The sequence below is a fragment of the Oncorhynchus masou genome, chromosome 30 (assembly GCF_036934945.1).
Source record: "Oncorhynchus masou masou isolate Uvic2021 chromosome 30, UVic_Omas_1.1, whole genome shotgun sequence".
NCBI lineage: Eukaryota > Metazoa > Chordata > Actinopteri > Salmoniformes > Salmonidae > Oncorhynchus > Oncorhynchus masou.
Window position 1 is genome coordinate 14,404,169 of NC_088241.1, and position 16,178 is coordinate 14,420,346.

Consider the following 16,178-nt stretch of genomic DNA (forward strand, 5'->3'; position numbering starts at 1 on the left):
TCGTTTGACATGTTTCTACGAACTGTAATATAACCTTTCGTCTGAACTTTTGCCTGGACTTGCCCGCACCTCGTGAGTTTGGAATGTGTACTAAACGCGCAAACAAAAAGGAGGTATTTGGACATATATTATGGACTTATCGAACAAATCGAACAAATCAAACATTTATTGTGGAACTGGGATTCCTGGGAGTGCATTCTGATGAAGTTCATCAAAGGTAAGTGAACATTTATAATGCTATTTCTGACTTCCGTTGACTCCACAACATGGCGGATATCTCTATGGCTTGTTTTGTTCTCTGAGCGCTGTACTCAGATTATTGCATGGGGTGCTTTTTCGGTAAAGCTTTTTTGAAATCTACACAGCGGTTGCATTAAGGAGAAGTTTATCTAAAGTTCCATGCATAACACTTGTATTTTCATCAACATTTATGATGAGTATTTCTGTAAATTGATGTGGCTCTCTGCAAAATCACCAGATGTTTTGGAAGCAAAACATTACTGAACGTAATGCACCAATGAAAACTGAGAATTGTGGATATAAATATGATATCGATAAATACTTTATCAAAAAAAACATACATGCATTGTGTAACATGAATTCCTATGAGTGTCATCTGATGAAGATCATCAAATGTTAGTGATTAATTGTATCTCTATTTCTACTTTTTGTGACTCCTCTCCTCGCCTGGAAAAATGGCTGTGTTTTTCTGTGACTAGGTGCAGACCTAACATAATCGTTTGGTGTGCTTTCGTCATAAAGCCTTTTTGAAATCGGACTCTGTGGTGGGATTAACAACAAGTTTATCTTTACAATGGTGTAAAATACTTGTGTGTTTGAGGAATTTGTATTAATTCTGTTGTTTTGAATTTGGCGCCCTGCACTTTCACTGGCTGTTGTCATATTGATCCTGTTAGCGGGATCTAAGCCATAAGAAGTTTCTACCCACAAGTCACGAGACTGCTGAACAGCTAACCAAATGGCTACCCAGTCTATGAGATACTCTACCTCAGGCGAGCAAAACCTCGAAACTTCCTTAGATATTGTGCACCAGCTGTTGTTTACATACAGTATATGCATTGGCCCCCACCCCGTGTCTTACCAGAGGCTGCTGTTCTATCCTGCCAATAGAGTGTATAACCCGCCAGCTGTATATTCTTAATGTCGTCGTTCAGCCACGACTCGGTGAAACATAAGATATTACAGTTTTTAATGTCCCGTTGGTAGGATATACGCGCCTTCAGTTTGTCCCATTTATTTTCCAGTGATTGAATGTTAGCTAGCAGGACAGAAGGCAAAGGCAGATTATCCACTTGTCGCCTGATCATCACAAGGCTCCCTGATCTTTTTCCATGCAAAATCTCAGTGTCCTTCTCCAGCGAATGACAGGTATCTGGTCGGGGGTCTATAGTTTATCCCTCCCCTCCGACTCATTGAAGAAAAACTCTTTGTCTAATCTGAGGTGAGCTACCTCGACTGACCTGTGCCCACACACTTTGACTCTGTACAGGTACCCCCTGTATATAGCCTTGTTACTGTTATTTTATTGTTGCTCTTTAGTGATATATTTTTCTATTTTCTTCTTTTTTTTCATTTTTATTTGTATTTATTTATTCTTTACTTCAGTTTATTTAGTAAAACCTTTAACACTTATTTTTCTTAACTGTATTGTTGGTTAAGGGTTGTAAGTAAGCATTTCACTGTAAGGTTGTATTAGGTGCATACCTGTTGTATTAGGCGCATGTGACAAATAACATTTGATTTGATTTTGATGGTCATCTCAGTGACCAGATTTCAACCCAATTGAATACTTATGGAATATTCTGGAGCGGCTCCTAAGACCGTGTTTTCCACCACCATCAACAAAACACCAAATGAGTAGAGGTGCTAGGTGCTGTTCTGGCACATGGTGGCCCAATGCCCTATTAAGATGATCGAGGGATACAGGAAAAGGAGGGCCAAGCACACCCCCATTCTCCCTATTAAGACACTTTATGTTGGCGTTTCCGTTTCATTGGGCAGTTACTTGTACATCAAGCATTATATGTACCCATGCCAGAATACCCAAAAACACAACCGTCCAAAATGGAGGGGTACTGTCTGTCCAACACTGAGAACAGTTTGTTTTCATTTTGCAACGTTTTGCTAGTGTTCCCTACACGGTGAACATGACCCCCGCCAGCACCATAACTCCAATCAACGGAGTCATCATGCCAACCACAAAGAGTGTAATTAGCACCACTTAACCAAGAAGAGAAGTACTGTTATGTACTGATGGAAGAACATGATCGAGACAGAGACACATAATAAAAGTGCCCACGTTGGTTCGGTAGTCATGGACGGGCACATGGGACAGATGTGAGCCAAAAGACAGGTGTCCCAGTCAGCTCACTCACGTGTCCTACTCTGCTTGCTCAAAACAGCTTGTTTGGCCATCTTGTGTTTCTGTAACTATTGCTACATTATCGTGTCTAACTTGGTTTTGATTGATTCAAAACAAAAGCCATCATGTATTTGTGACAAAAGGCAAAACAAGGACATTAGTTAACATCATGGACAACGCAAAGCACATGAAGCATCTGTTGTACCATGTGCCATTAGACAACATTAAGTTATTCATTCAAAAATAATGTCAATAAGACAATCACTGCCTTGTGAATAATCACTCTGAAAGATGTTCGGTACATCAACATTGATCCTAATACAAACCTTTCTTTGAAGAAATTCTTTGTAGAAATGCAAAACTTCAGATTCAGAACGATGAGAATAAGATAGAGTTAACATAGAAGACAGGTTAAAGGAAAGATTCACCCATTTTGAATCTTATATTGTATTTGTGCATCTGACTGATGTTCTATCGATTCCTGGAGTCATTTCACGTTTTCATATATCCGAAATATTCACCGTTTAAGCAGGCAGAATTACAGCCGGTATGACCCGTTTTGCATCACATGAAAACATTTAATGACCCCAGGAATTGATAGATCACTCAGAGATGAACAAATACAATACAACATTCAAAATGGGTGAATCTTTCCTTTAAGCCATAAAAGTAAAGGTTTGACTCAAATTGCTCTGTCTCCTTGGGTTAGTAACAGTTGTCACTGTGGTTCTTTCCTCATTGCTTGACAAGCCCCTCTCTAACTGGAAAAAATGCATTCTCCAGTCTGTAAACTACATCAGAAATCAGTCCACAATGAAATTGTGAAGTGTGATTCGTAAAATTGAAAAATTTCAGAGTGGATATAAACTCCAGCTTGGTCATGCCAGATGTACTGTCCTACAGATAATTCAGTACTAACCAGTGCCCCACATTTGTGATGAGAGAGAGAGACAGAGAGGGAGAGAAAGGGAGAGAGGGAGGACAAAGTGAGCATGAGGTAGTGTTACAGCAGTCGTTATAGCAGCTGTTGTTATCAGAGCAGTCGTTATCAGAGCAATCGTTATAGCAGCAGTCGTTATAGCAGCAGTCGTTATAGCAGCAGTCGTTATAGCGGCAGTCGTTATAGCGGCAGTCGTTATCATAGCAGTCGTTATAGCAGCCGCTGTTATCGGAGCAGTCATTATAGCGCCAGTCTTTATAGCGGCAGTCGTTATCAGAACAGTCGTTATCAGAGCAGTCGTTATAGCAGCATTCGTTATCAGAGCAGTCGTTATAGCGGCAGTCATTATCAGAGCAGTCGTTATAGCAGCAGTCGTTATAGCGGCAGTCGTTATAGAGGCAGTCGTTATAGCGGCAGTCATTATAGCAGCAGTCGTTATCAGAGCAGTTGTTATCAGAGTAGTCGTTATCGCAGCAGTCATTATCAGAGCAGTCATTATAGCAGCAGTCGTTATCAGAGCAGTCGTTATCAGAGCAGTCGTTATCGCAGCAGTCGTTATCGCAGCAGTCATTATAGCAGCAGTCGTTATTGCAGCAGTCGTTATCAGAGCAGTCGTTATAGCAGCAGTCGTTATCGCAGCAGTCATTATCAGAGCAGTCATTATAGCAGCAGTCGTTATCGCAGCAGTCATTATAGCGGCAGTCGTTATCAGAGCAGTCATTATAGCAGCAGTCGTTATCAGAGCAGTCGTTATCAGAGTAGTCATTATCGCAGCAGTCGTTATCGCAGCAGTCATTATAGCGGCAGTTGTTATCAGAGCAGTTGTTATCAGAGTAGTCGTTATCGCAGCAGTCATTATCAGAGCAGTCATTATAGCAGCAGTCGTTATCAGAGCAGTCGTTATCAGAGCAGTCGTTATCGCAGCAGTCATTATCAGAGCAGTCGTTATAGCAGCAGTCGTTATCATAGCAGTCGTTATAGCGGCAGTCGTTATAGCAGCAGTCGTTATCGGAGCAGTCGTTATAGCGGCAGTCGTTATAGCAGCAGTCGTTATCATAGCAGTTGTTATCGTAGCAGTCGTTATAGTGGCAGTCGTTATAGCGGCAGTCGTTATAGCGGCAGTCATTATAGCGGCAGTCGTTATCAGAGCAGTTGTTATCAGAGCAGTCATTATAGCAGCAGTTGTTATCGGAGCAGTCGTTATAGCAGCAGTCGTTATCAGAGCAGTCGTTATCAGAGCAGTCGTTATCGGAGCAGTCGTTATCAGAGCAGTCGTTATCAGAGCAGTCGTTATAGCAGCAGTTGTTATCGGAGCAGTCGTTATAGCAGCAGTCGTTATCGGAGCAGTCGTTATCAGAGCAGTCGTTATAGCAGCAATCGTTATCAGAGCAGTCGTTATCAGAGCAGTCGTTATAGCAGCAGTCCTTATCAGAGCAGTCGTTATCGGAGCAGTCGTTATAGCAGCAGTCGTTATCAGAGCAGTCGTTATCGGAGCAGTTGTTATCGGAGCAGTCGTTATCAGAGCAGTCGTTATAGCAGCAGTCGTTATAGCAGCAGTCGTTATCAGAGCAGTCGTTATCAGAGCAGTCGTTATCGGAGCAGTCATTATCGCAGCAGTCGTTATCAGAGCAGTCGTTATAGCAGCAGTTGTTATCGGAGCAGTCGTTATAGCAGCAGTCGTTATAGGAGCAGTCGTTATAGCAGCAGTCGTTATAGCAGCAGTCATTCTAGCGGCAGCCTCTGTGTAGTGTAGGCTACCTGGGAGCAGTGGTGCTCCATGCATCATCCAACACTATGTGTCTGGCCTCCTCTGAGATGAATTAGGAACCAGCTCTAAGTGGTGGTGGTGGTGGTGGTGGTGGTGGTGGTGGTGGTGGTGGTGGTGGTGGTGGCGGTGGTGGTGGCGGTGGTGGTGGCGGTGGGTGTGTGTGTGTGTGTGTATGCATGTGTGTGAGAGACTGGAGCCCAGATTAGGAGAAGATTAATTACCCTCCTCTGGACTCCAGAAGCTCAAAATTCAGCTATTTTACAGTCTAGAACAGACACTTAGTTGAAGGACAGTAGAGCACATTATCGACGTTCCAATCTATAAGTGGTGAGGCTGGTATGTACACAATGCATATTGGACTACATCTGTGTGTCTCTTTCTCTCTAATGCTTTTCCAACAGAATGAGATATAACATCTCCGGCATGGCAGCTCTACCTGAACACCAAGTAAGCCATCAGTCAGTTCAGACTGGAGAACAGCTCTGCTACTTCCCAGACAGACTTTATCAGGACTCAGAATGTTAAAAGAACAGCATAGAGAGACAACCCAGGGAGGGCTTGGGACAATACTCACTATTTGTGCTACAAGACAATAAGGACTAGGTCAATCATACATGTCTTACAGTCTGACCTGTGTCGTGGAATTATTGAAATCAAAAGGAGAGACTTTTAGATTTCTTCAAAACAATCAAACTTTATAATTTAATTAGTGCAGTAATGGAGCTGGTCGATAGTCACCTCTGGAAGTGATCACTAAGAACTCAACCAGCTGGTTTGAGCCACAGCATTTTATAGCAAAGTCCATCCTCCTTCAGCCTACATGACAAACAACAGATGTATGGAATGGGTTAAGATTTGTATGAAAGATACTTAGAATTCACAGCTGACAGCATCTGCTGTAAAACTGTCCTCATTGTGTAGAGACCAGGGCCTTGCCCAGCAAATCTATATTGGAGCCATCTCCCCCTGGTACTCCAGTACAGAAATATTAACTCATGCTCTGGAATGTGGTATCGCCCAAGACTATTTGATGCAATTACAGCATTATAACATAGTCTTGAAATTTTGCTCTCACACATGACCTTTAGAAAGTACAATAGGAACATGCAGATGTTTCTGGGCCAGAATGCATATTAATCAAGTGTTGTTGAGATCACAAGACGGCAATGCAATTCTGTAACTGCCGACACTATCTTTATCAGCACGTTTTATGACAACTTGCCTAGAAAGATGCTGAGATAGTAAATATGATAGATTGGGGAAGTTTAGGACATCATGTTTATTACCCTATCTGTCCTATTTGAACACATCACATTTTATTAGTTACAATATCAGTACATTTGACACCCTGCATAAGGCAATAGACACAGCAACAATTTTCCAATGGCTTGCAGAATTTGAGGCACTAAAGTGTGTTTTTTTCTGCTGAGGCAGATTTGGGAAGGAGGATTGTATAGGGATTTAGAGTCTTCTCTACCGAGGCTAGAGTGTAATTACTAGACTGCTGAACGAGGTTATAAATGTTATAAATCAACTCTCTTTCAGCTTGGTCATGAGTAACGCCACGCTGACACATACACGCACACATGCTCACATGTGTACACACACACACACAAACGCATGCACACACACACACACACACACACACAAGTGCACGCACATACACATACACAGAGAAAAACCTCAGCCCTATGAAGCAACTATCACAACAAGATTAAGTACATCAATATGTTCATATGATATGATACCTCAACCTTATGATACCTCAACCTTACGGTAATGTTGAATTAACACGGCAGCATAGCGAATAACAAGGTTAATAGATTACATACCTGGTACAGTAAAAGAGTCCCTTCAGCAGAAATATCCAAAGATCAACACGTGAGAACTTTATATCTGTTACACAGAGCTATTTTAAGTAAGAACAAACACCATCGTGTTTGAAAGGAACAAAGTGTGTGTGTGTGTTTGTTTGTTTGCACATGACCTCTTGATGCCCACTTGGGAACAACCCCTGTACGTCTGTCAGTCAGTCAGACACACCTCTGTGAGGCCAAACTGCTGCTATCCCATCCACATGGCTTCCATCCTTTGAATGCGCCCCTCAAGTCGGTGGTCAGTGCCTCTGGGTAAAGCAACAACAAAGTAGGCCAAAGAGAGAGAGTGCATCGCAGGGGGACCACATGGCAGAATCTCAATCCATTGGTTGGTTCAGAACCAAGACAAATATTTGAGAGGCGGACACACTCACGCTGATGCACCTAAAAGCAGTGAAATATTGATATGCTCTTAAGATTCGAGCTGAAAGGGGATGTGTGTGTGTGTGTGTGTGTGTATTTTTCAGGAAAGCCATGACATGGACAGGCCTGCCTGACATGACAAACATGACAATATATATATACTGTATATGTATACACACACACACACACACACACACACACACACACAGCTGAAGTCAGAAGTTTACATACACTTAACTTTTAGTCATTAAAACTTGTTTTTAAACCATTCCACAAAGTTCTTGTTAACAAACTATAGTTTTGGCAAGTCGGATAGGACATCTACTTTGTTTATGACACAAGTAATTTTTCCAACAATTGTTTACAGACAGATTATTTCACTTATAATTCACTGTATCACAATTCCAGTGGGTCAGAAGTTAACATACAAGACGTTGACTGTGCCTTTAAACATCTTGGGCAATTCTAGAAAAAGATGTCATGGCTTTAGAAGCTTCTGATAGGCTAATTGACATCATTTGAGTCAATTGGAGGTGTACCTGTGGATGTATTTCAAGGCCTACCTACAAACCCAGTGCCTCTTTGCTTAACATCATGAGAAAATCAAATGAAATCAGCCAAAACCTCAGAAGAAGAATTGTAGACTCCACAGGTCTGGTTCATCCTTGGGAGCAATTTCCAAAAGCCAGAACATACCACGTTCATCTGTACAAACAATAGTATGCAAGTATAAACACCATGGGACCACGCAGCCGTCATATCGCTCAGGAAGGAGACGCGTTCTGTCTCCTAGAGATGAACGTACTTTGGTGCGAAAAGTGCAAATCAATCCCAGAACAACAGCAAAGGACCTTGTGAAGATGCTGGAAACAGGTACAAAAGTCTCTATATCCACAGTAAAACGAGTCATGTATTGACATAACCTGAAAGGCCACTCAGCAAGGAAGAAGCCACTGCTCCAAAACCGCCATAAAAAAGCCAGACTACAGTTTGCAACTGCTCATGGGGACAAAGATCATACTTTCTGGAGAAATGTCCTCTGGTCTGATGAAACAAAAATAGAACTGTTTGGCCATTATGACCATCGTAATGTTTGGAGGAAAAAGGGGGAAGCTTGCAAGCCAAAGAACACCATCCCATCTGTGAAGCACGGGAGTGGCAGCATCATGTTGTGTGGGTGCTTTGCTGCAGGAGGGACAGGTGCACTTCACAAAATAGATGGCATCATGAGGTAGGAAAATTATGTGGATATATTGAAGCAACATCTCAAGACATCAGTCAGGGAGTTAAAGCTTGGTCGCAAATGGGTCTTCCAAATGGACAATGATGTAACGGTTTTTGTCGTCTGAGGAAGAGGAATCGGACCAAAGTGCAGCGTGGTAAGTGTTCATGCTTTTTATTGAAACTGAACACTTTAACAAAAATAACAAAGCGAACAACCGAAACCGAAATAGTCCTGTAAGGCGCAAAACACTACCCACAAAAACCATGTGGGGAAAAGCTACCTAAGTATGGTTCCCAATCAGAGACCACGATAGACAGCTGTCCCTGATTGAGAACCACACCCGGCCAAAACAAAGAAATACAAAAACATAGAAAAAAGAACATAGAATTCCCACCCAAATCACACCCTGACCAAACCAAAATAGAGACATAAAAAGCTCTAAGGTCAGGGCGTGACAAATGACCCCAAACATACTTCCAAAGTTGTGGCAAAATGACTTAAGGACAACAAAGTCAAGGCATTGGATTGGCCATCACAAAGCCCTGACCTCAATCCCATGGAAAATCTGTGGGCAGAACTGAAAAAGCGTGTGTGAGCAAGAAGGCCTACAAACCTGACTCAGTTACACCAACTCTGTCAGGAGGAATGGGCCAAAATTCACCAAATTATTGTGGGAAGCTTGTGGAAGGCTACCTGAAACATTTGACCCAAGTTAAACTATTTAAAGGCAATGCTGCCAAATACTAATTAAGTGTATGTAAACTTCTGACCCACTGGGAATGTGATGAAAGAAATTAAAGCTGAAATAAATAATTCCCTCTACTATTATTCTGACATTTCACATTCTTAAAATAAAGTGGTGATCCTACCTGACCTAAAACAGGGGATTTTTACTAGGATTAAATGTCAGGGATTGTGAAAAACTAACCCTAACTTCCGACTTCAACTGCATATATATATATATATATATATACACTGAACAAAAACATAAATGCAACATGTAAAGTGAGCTGAAATAAAAAATAGTAAAAGCTTATTTCTCTCAAATTTTGTGCACAAATTTGTTTCCATCCCTGTTAGTGAGCAATTCTCCTTTGCCAAGATAATCCATCCACCTGACAGGTGTGGCATATCAAGAATCTGATTAAACAGCATGATCAGTACACAGGTGCACCTTTTGCTGGGCACTCTAAAATGTACAGTTTTGTCACACAACACAATGCCACAGATGTCTCAAGTTTTGCAGGAGCGTGCAATTGGCAATACTGACTGCAGGAATGTCCACCAGAGCTGTTGCCAGATAATTTAATGTTAATTTCTCTACCATAAGCCGCCTCCAACGTTGTTTTAGAGAATTTGGTTGTACGTCCACCCGGCCTCACAACCGTAGACCATGTGTAACCACGCCTACAAAGCACCTCCACATCTGGCTTCTTCACCTACGGGATTGTCTGAGACCAGCGACCCGGACAGCTGATGAAACTGAGGAGTATTTCTGACTGTAATAAAAGTTATTTTGTATGGAACTAATCCTGAATAGCTGGGCCTGGTTCCCCAGTAGGTGGGCCTGGCTCCCAAATGGGTGGTACTATGCCCACCCAGGCCCACCCATGACTGTGTCCCTGCCCAGTCATATGGGATCCATAGATTGGGCCTAATGAATTGATTTCAATTGACTGATTTCCGGATATGAACTGTAACTCAGTAAAATCGTTGAAATTGTTGCATGTTGCTTTTATGTTTTTACATAATATTATTTTTGATAGAAGCTGATGTACGAAGGGCTATATAAATAAATTTGCTTTGCTTTGATGCGCTGTGGTGCAACCATGACAGAATGATGCGCTGTGGTGCAACCATGACAGAATGATGTGCTGTGGTGCAACCATGACAGAATGATGTGCTGTGGTGCAACCATGAAAGAATGATGCGCTGTGGTGCAACCATGACATAATGATGCGCTGTGGTGCAACCATGACAGAATGATGCGCTGTGGTGCAACCATGACAGAATGATGCACTGTGGTGCAACCATGACAGAATGATGCGCTGTGGTGCAACCATGACAGAATGATGCACTGTGGTGCAACCATGACAGAATGATGCGCTGTGGTGTAACCATGACAGAATGATGCACTGTGGTGCAACCATGACAGAATGATGCTCTGTGGTGCAACCATGACAGAATGATGCACTGTGGTGCAACCATGACAGAATGATGCTCTGTGGTGCAACCATGACAGAACGATGCGCTGTGGTGCAACCATGACAGAATGATGCTCTGTGGTGCAACCATGACAGAATGATGCTCTGTGGTGCAACCATGACAGAATGATGGTCTGTGGTGCAACCATGACAGAATGATGTGCTGTGGTGCAACCATGACAGAATGATGTGCTGTGGTGCAACCATGACAGAATGATGCGCTGTGGTGCAACCATGACAGAATTATGTGCTGTGGTGCAACCATGACAGAATGATGCGCTGTGGTGCAACCATGACAGAATGATGTGCTGTGGTGCAACCATGACAGAATGATGCGCTGTGGTGAAATCAGTAGGAATGACTAAAACTACAAAGAGATAAGACTGTCATGTCATGTGCCTGTCAAATCATGGGTTGGAGGGGTAAGGCAGCGCCACCTGAGTAACGCACACATACACACATCATTCCCTACCTCCCTTTACGATCAACCCTCAGTGGACACGATTGATGAAGAAGGGAGGAGTAATCATTGACCATAATCAACCCAGACCTTGGTTGCGTCCCAAATGGCACCCTACTCCCTCCATCGTGCACTACTTTTGACCAGCATATAGTGAACAGGGCGCAATTTGAGAGACAGATTTTGATGATGTAAAAAGACCATTTAAGGTGTGAACACTCCTTGAGACAGCAGAGCGTCACCTCTCAGGACCTTGGGTATGATTGAAGCTGACCTTCCTACAGATGGACCAGACCTCAATCAGGGACAACTCGTGACCAAGACAACCCACCCAGCCAGCCACCTGCCTGCAGCACTTTTTATTGTTGTTTTTATTGTTGCATTCAAGTTCCACTCTCTCAAAATAACAGAAGTCCATGTCAAAATAACCAACATTATGTTGGTAGGCTTTGCTATGTGTGATATTAACTGAGGAACGTGTTATGAAAATAACTTATGATGATTGACATTTTCAGCTCATCCATTGGCGTAAATCACTGCAATAATGGCCTTTGCCAGTCCTTTCCTTCAGAAAGAGTACATTCAATTAGTTTTTTAATTGAGAGGCTACGACAATGTGTTACCCTCTAGTCTCACTTTGCTAGGTGGTTTGACTGTTTTCATCATTACCTCGCTCTCTCCCTCGCTCTCATTTTCTCTCTTGCTCTCTATTGCTTTCTCTTGCTCGCTCTCGATCCAATGATAAGCAGTTCATACTGTTCTGACACACCTATGAGAAGATGTACTCCTTCGAGTATTCATGACAAACATTGTGACACAAATGAAATCAAATGAAAAATGTTTCTCTCCCACCGGCTGCATCTCCACCAGTCAGTCTATAAATAGACTACATGGTACGGAGGCCCGTAAGAGTATAGCATCTTGAAAACATGACCGAGAACAGCAAAATAACATATGTAACTGAAGCCACCTCTCTGCCATTTAAACATAAATGTAACTGCAAAACTACAGTATCGAAAAACAAGAAGAGGAACCATTATTTGAACATCACGTACACATCATTAACAATCCATTGCGATGGTCTGCATGTTGTTTTCTTGTACAATTCTGTTCCTGCAAAGAAAAATAATCATAACAAAGGGTTTCAAGACAGGAAGGAAAATGTCTCTACAGTAGGATTGTCATTGTCTAGGAGGAAGAGAGAAGTGACGACGATAAAACACATTCATGCCATCCTAGACATCCTTCTAGCTCTGGATCCAAACTGGAGGAAAAGGAAAGAACTGAGGTATCACATGACATTCATTGAAAGAGAGAGGGTCAGAAAGACATGATACACAGACAGTGTCATAGTACAGTACATCAGAGAACAGAGGGAAGGACAGAGGCATATATATCCCAAGTGACTCAGGCACGCCTACCTGTTTGGCTGAGCTGAGAGGTACTCCTGCTTTTCCGCGAGAGGCCAACCACTGCCGCCATTTTGGCACCAATACTGGAGCGCCTCTTCTTATCCTCGTCCCCGCCTACCATGCCCACGCCCGTGTCCGATTGGCTGCCGTCCGTCTTCTCCAGGTTGCACATGTCTCCACCGATGCTTGTGCTCTTGGTCATGTTCATACTCCCTGACGACGTGCCCAACTGCCTGTTTTTCATTTTGGACGTAAAGTCACTGTCAGCCACACACCACCATTACAGGGGCAGGCCAGGACAGACAGGATAGAGGAGTAGGAGAGGGAGAGGAAGAGGAGGTAGAGGAGAGGAGGTAGGAGAGGAAGAGAAGAGGGAGAGGAGACAGGGGTGGAGACAGAGGAGGAGAGAAGAGGAGACAGGGGAGACGAGAAAATGAGACCGGGGAGGAGACAAGGACAGTCAGCTACAGTAGTCTAGGACTTAGTGAATAGGTTTAGGGACAGGGCTCAGCTACAGTAGTCTAGGACTTAGGGAATAGGTTTAGGGACAGGATTCAGCTACAGTAGTCTAGGACTTAGGGAATAGGTTTAGGGACAGGATTCAGCTACAGAAGTCTAGGACTTAAGGAATAGGTTTAGGGACAGGATTCAGCTACAGTAGTCTAGGACTTAGGGAATAGGTTTAGGGACAGGGCTCAGCTACAATAGTCTAGGACTTAGGGAATAGGTTTAGGGACAGGGCTCAGCTACAAGTAGTCTAGGACTTAGGGAATAGGTTTAGGGACAGGGCTCAGCTACAGTAGTCTAGGACTTAGGGAATAGGTTTAGGGACAGGGCTCAGCTACAATAGTCTAGGACTTAGGGAATAGGTTTAGGGACAGGGCTCAGCTACAGTAGTCTAGGACTTAGGGAATAGGTTTAGGGACAGGATTCAGCTACAGTAGTCTAGGACTTAGGGAATAGGTTTAGGGACAGGATTCAGCTACAGTAGTCTAGGACTTAGGGAATAGGTTTAGGGACAGGATTCAGCTACAGTAGTCTAGGACTTAGGGAATAGGTTTAGGGACAGGATTCAGCTTAGTCTAGGACTTAGGGAATAGGTTTAGAGACAGGATTCAGCTACAGTAGTCTAGGACTTAAGGAATAGGTTTAGGGACAGGATTCAGCTACAGTAGTCTAGGACTTAGGGAATAGGTTTAGGGACAGGATTCAGCTACAGTAGTCTAGGACTTAGGGAATAGGTCTAGAGACAGGATTCAGCTACAGTAGTCTAGGACTTAGGGAATAGGTTTAGGGACAGGATTCAGCTACAGAAGTCTAGGACTTAGGGAATAGGTTTAGAGACAGGGCTCAAGGTCCTCTGGCCTGAACTTCCCACAGATGTGTCATGCACTGGATGGTAAGCTGGTTGATTGATACATTAATATGGCTGTTTTACTGCTTTTGTGATCATTGTAAAATGAGTACATATACAAAACAGTCAAAGATGAAAAGTGAATTCAACTAACATGCAGAGAGGTACAGTAAAAGCCTGTGACACCTGTTCCTCCTTCAACCATCTAAAATGAAACAGTCATATTGTTTGAACAACAAAATATCCTTTACCTTTTTAAAGAAATAAGACATCTTAATTCTAAAGCTCTAAATTATATTCTTTCTACTTTTTATCCCCGGGTTCAGATGACTATTCATTCTGACTGGCCATCTGTTCTTATTTATTCTCCTCAGGATTATATTGATCAAAGAAAAGATGTGAAGTTTGACCCTGATTCATGAGCACGCTTACAATTCGTGGAAGACTTCATTTCAATGCTGCTGAGAAATTATTCACCCCAACAAATATATATATTCTGCTTGAAAGGAAATAGGTGTTGAAATGAAGGTCTCATTTTGGCTCACAGTGCTAGATTTCAAGTTTGAGAGACGAATGATATCCTGTACCATGGGTTTCAAGTCCTAATGTGCATAAAGGAGTATAAATACGCGGTAAAGAGCCGCCCGAGGACAGGAGTCGTCTAAAACTGTGGCTGACCTATAACACGCAATTGTCTCATCCAGACGATTATAAGAAGAGTCAGTAGGGTCAAACTTAAGAAAAATCAATGCCCTTTAACAATTACTTCTTCAATTATTTCAATTAGGCTCCTCTCCTCCTCTCCCGTCTCTACCATTCACGTCTGTGGTGTTTAGTTCTCTATTCAGTAGGAAGCTGTTCCATAGGCTACTTCCCGTACTTGCTCTGAAGGTGGTTATAAAGGGCTCGTGTATCCTCACTCAGTGAAGGGATGTTTCTGCTTCTGTATGAACTGAACACGTCCACTGGGTTCGTCCACTGGGTTCGTCCTAATCGGCTGTAGATACTGAACTGAAAGAGGCACAGTGACACTGTACATCTAAATGATTATTTTATCCTCTTATCATTGAGCCTACATTACTTATTTAAAAAAAATCAATAATACATGCTACAATTAACTAACTATGGATTACTCTGTTTGACTATGAGTTTCTATCAACCAGCACTACACATGTAAGACGTAACGCTCCTCAGAAATCAATCAGCCCATAGGCTCACTGTACTAGCTCAGTGTTCTGAGGGAGAGAGGGGTATGCAAGTGAGAAGTAAGCGATCACTGTCGCTGCACATGAGAGAGCGAGAGCAAGATGGGTTTAACTATTTGCACATCATTACCACACTGCATATAGACATAATGCAGACATTTGAAATGTCTTTTGGAACTTTTGTAGGTGTTATCTTTACTGTAAATGTTGTATTGTTTATTTCACTTTTGTTTATTATCTATTTAATTTGCTTTGGCAATGTAAACATGTGTTTCCCATGCCAATAAAGCATCTTATATTGAAATTGAATTGAGACAGAGAGAGAGAGTAAGGAGAGAGAGCATTTCACAATATAACTGCTGTTATGATACTGACAAAGTACACCATGATACTACTTCTGGAAAGTTCCCTGGCCTAACCCCGTTCATCTCAGTCTGAATGCAGTACGGTGCCAGCAAAACGCTTCTATTGAGCTCAGTCGCCAGTCAGAGATGGAGGTGAATGAAATCTAGCCGACAATATTCTCTCTCTACTTCTCCCCTGAACTCAGCAGAGATGACTGAGCATTTATCCACGCTTCCTAGGCTGTCAGCTCCTCTCTGAATTTGTATTATTCATTAGCTTACCATCAGGTGAATTTAGGAGTTTCCTGATGCAATAGAAGACTTGTTGTAACTAGCTAAAACTATATCAGAGGAACATTTTCTCTACAAATTTTAAATCTGGAATGTTCTACTGGAATCCAGCCTTCTTTAACTTTGCCACCCTGTGTTGTTTTGCATGGTCATGGTTGGCACTGCCTACAGTCTCACTAGAGGAGGGTAAGGGTTATTAAACAGCAGAGATGTAAATTACAAGCACACCTCATAAAGCCCATTGTTTATGATAGTAAGTAGAGTCAGTGAGAGCTGCGCTGTCATGGATTACATAGAGGGTTATGTATTAGTCTCCAATAAAGCGGAACCTTTGATGAAGAAGTGACTTCAA

General features: G+C 42.5%; 1 protein-coding gene across 11 annotated transcripts in view; it reads right to left on the minus strand.

The window, feature by feature from the left end:
- Window positions 1–16,178, minus strand: part of rims2a (regulating synaptic membrane exocytosis 2a) — a 175,901-nt gene that overhangs the window by 17,879 nt on the left and 141,844 nt on the right. For 2 of the 11 annotated variants that reach the window (XM_064948082.1, XM_064948081.1), the window contains exon 2: window positions 12,642–12,892. The exons of the other annotated variants lie outside the window; for them this stretch is intronic. In XM_064948082.1, the coding sequence (XP_064804154.1) occupies window positions 12,642–12,892 (251 nt within the window). The remainder of the gene's footprint in view (window positions 1–12,641; window positions 12,893–16,178) is intronic. 11 annotated transcript variants of the gene reach the window in all.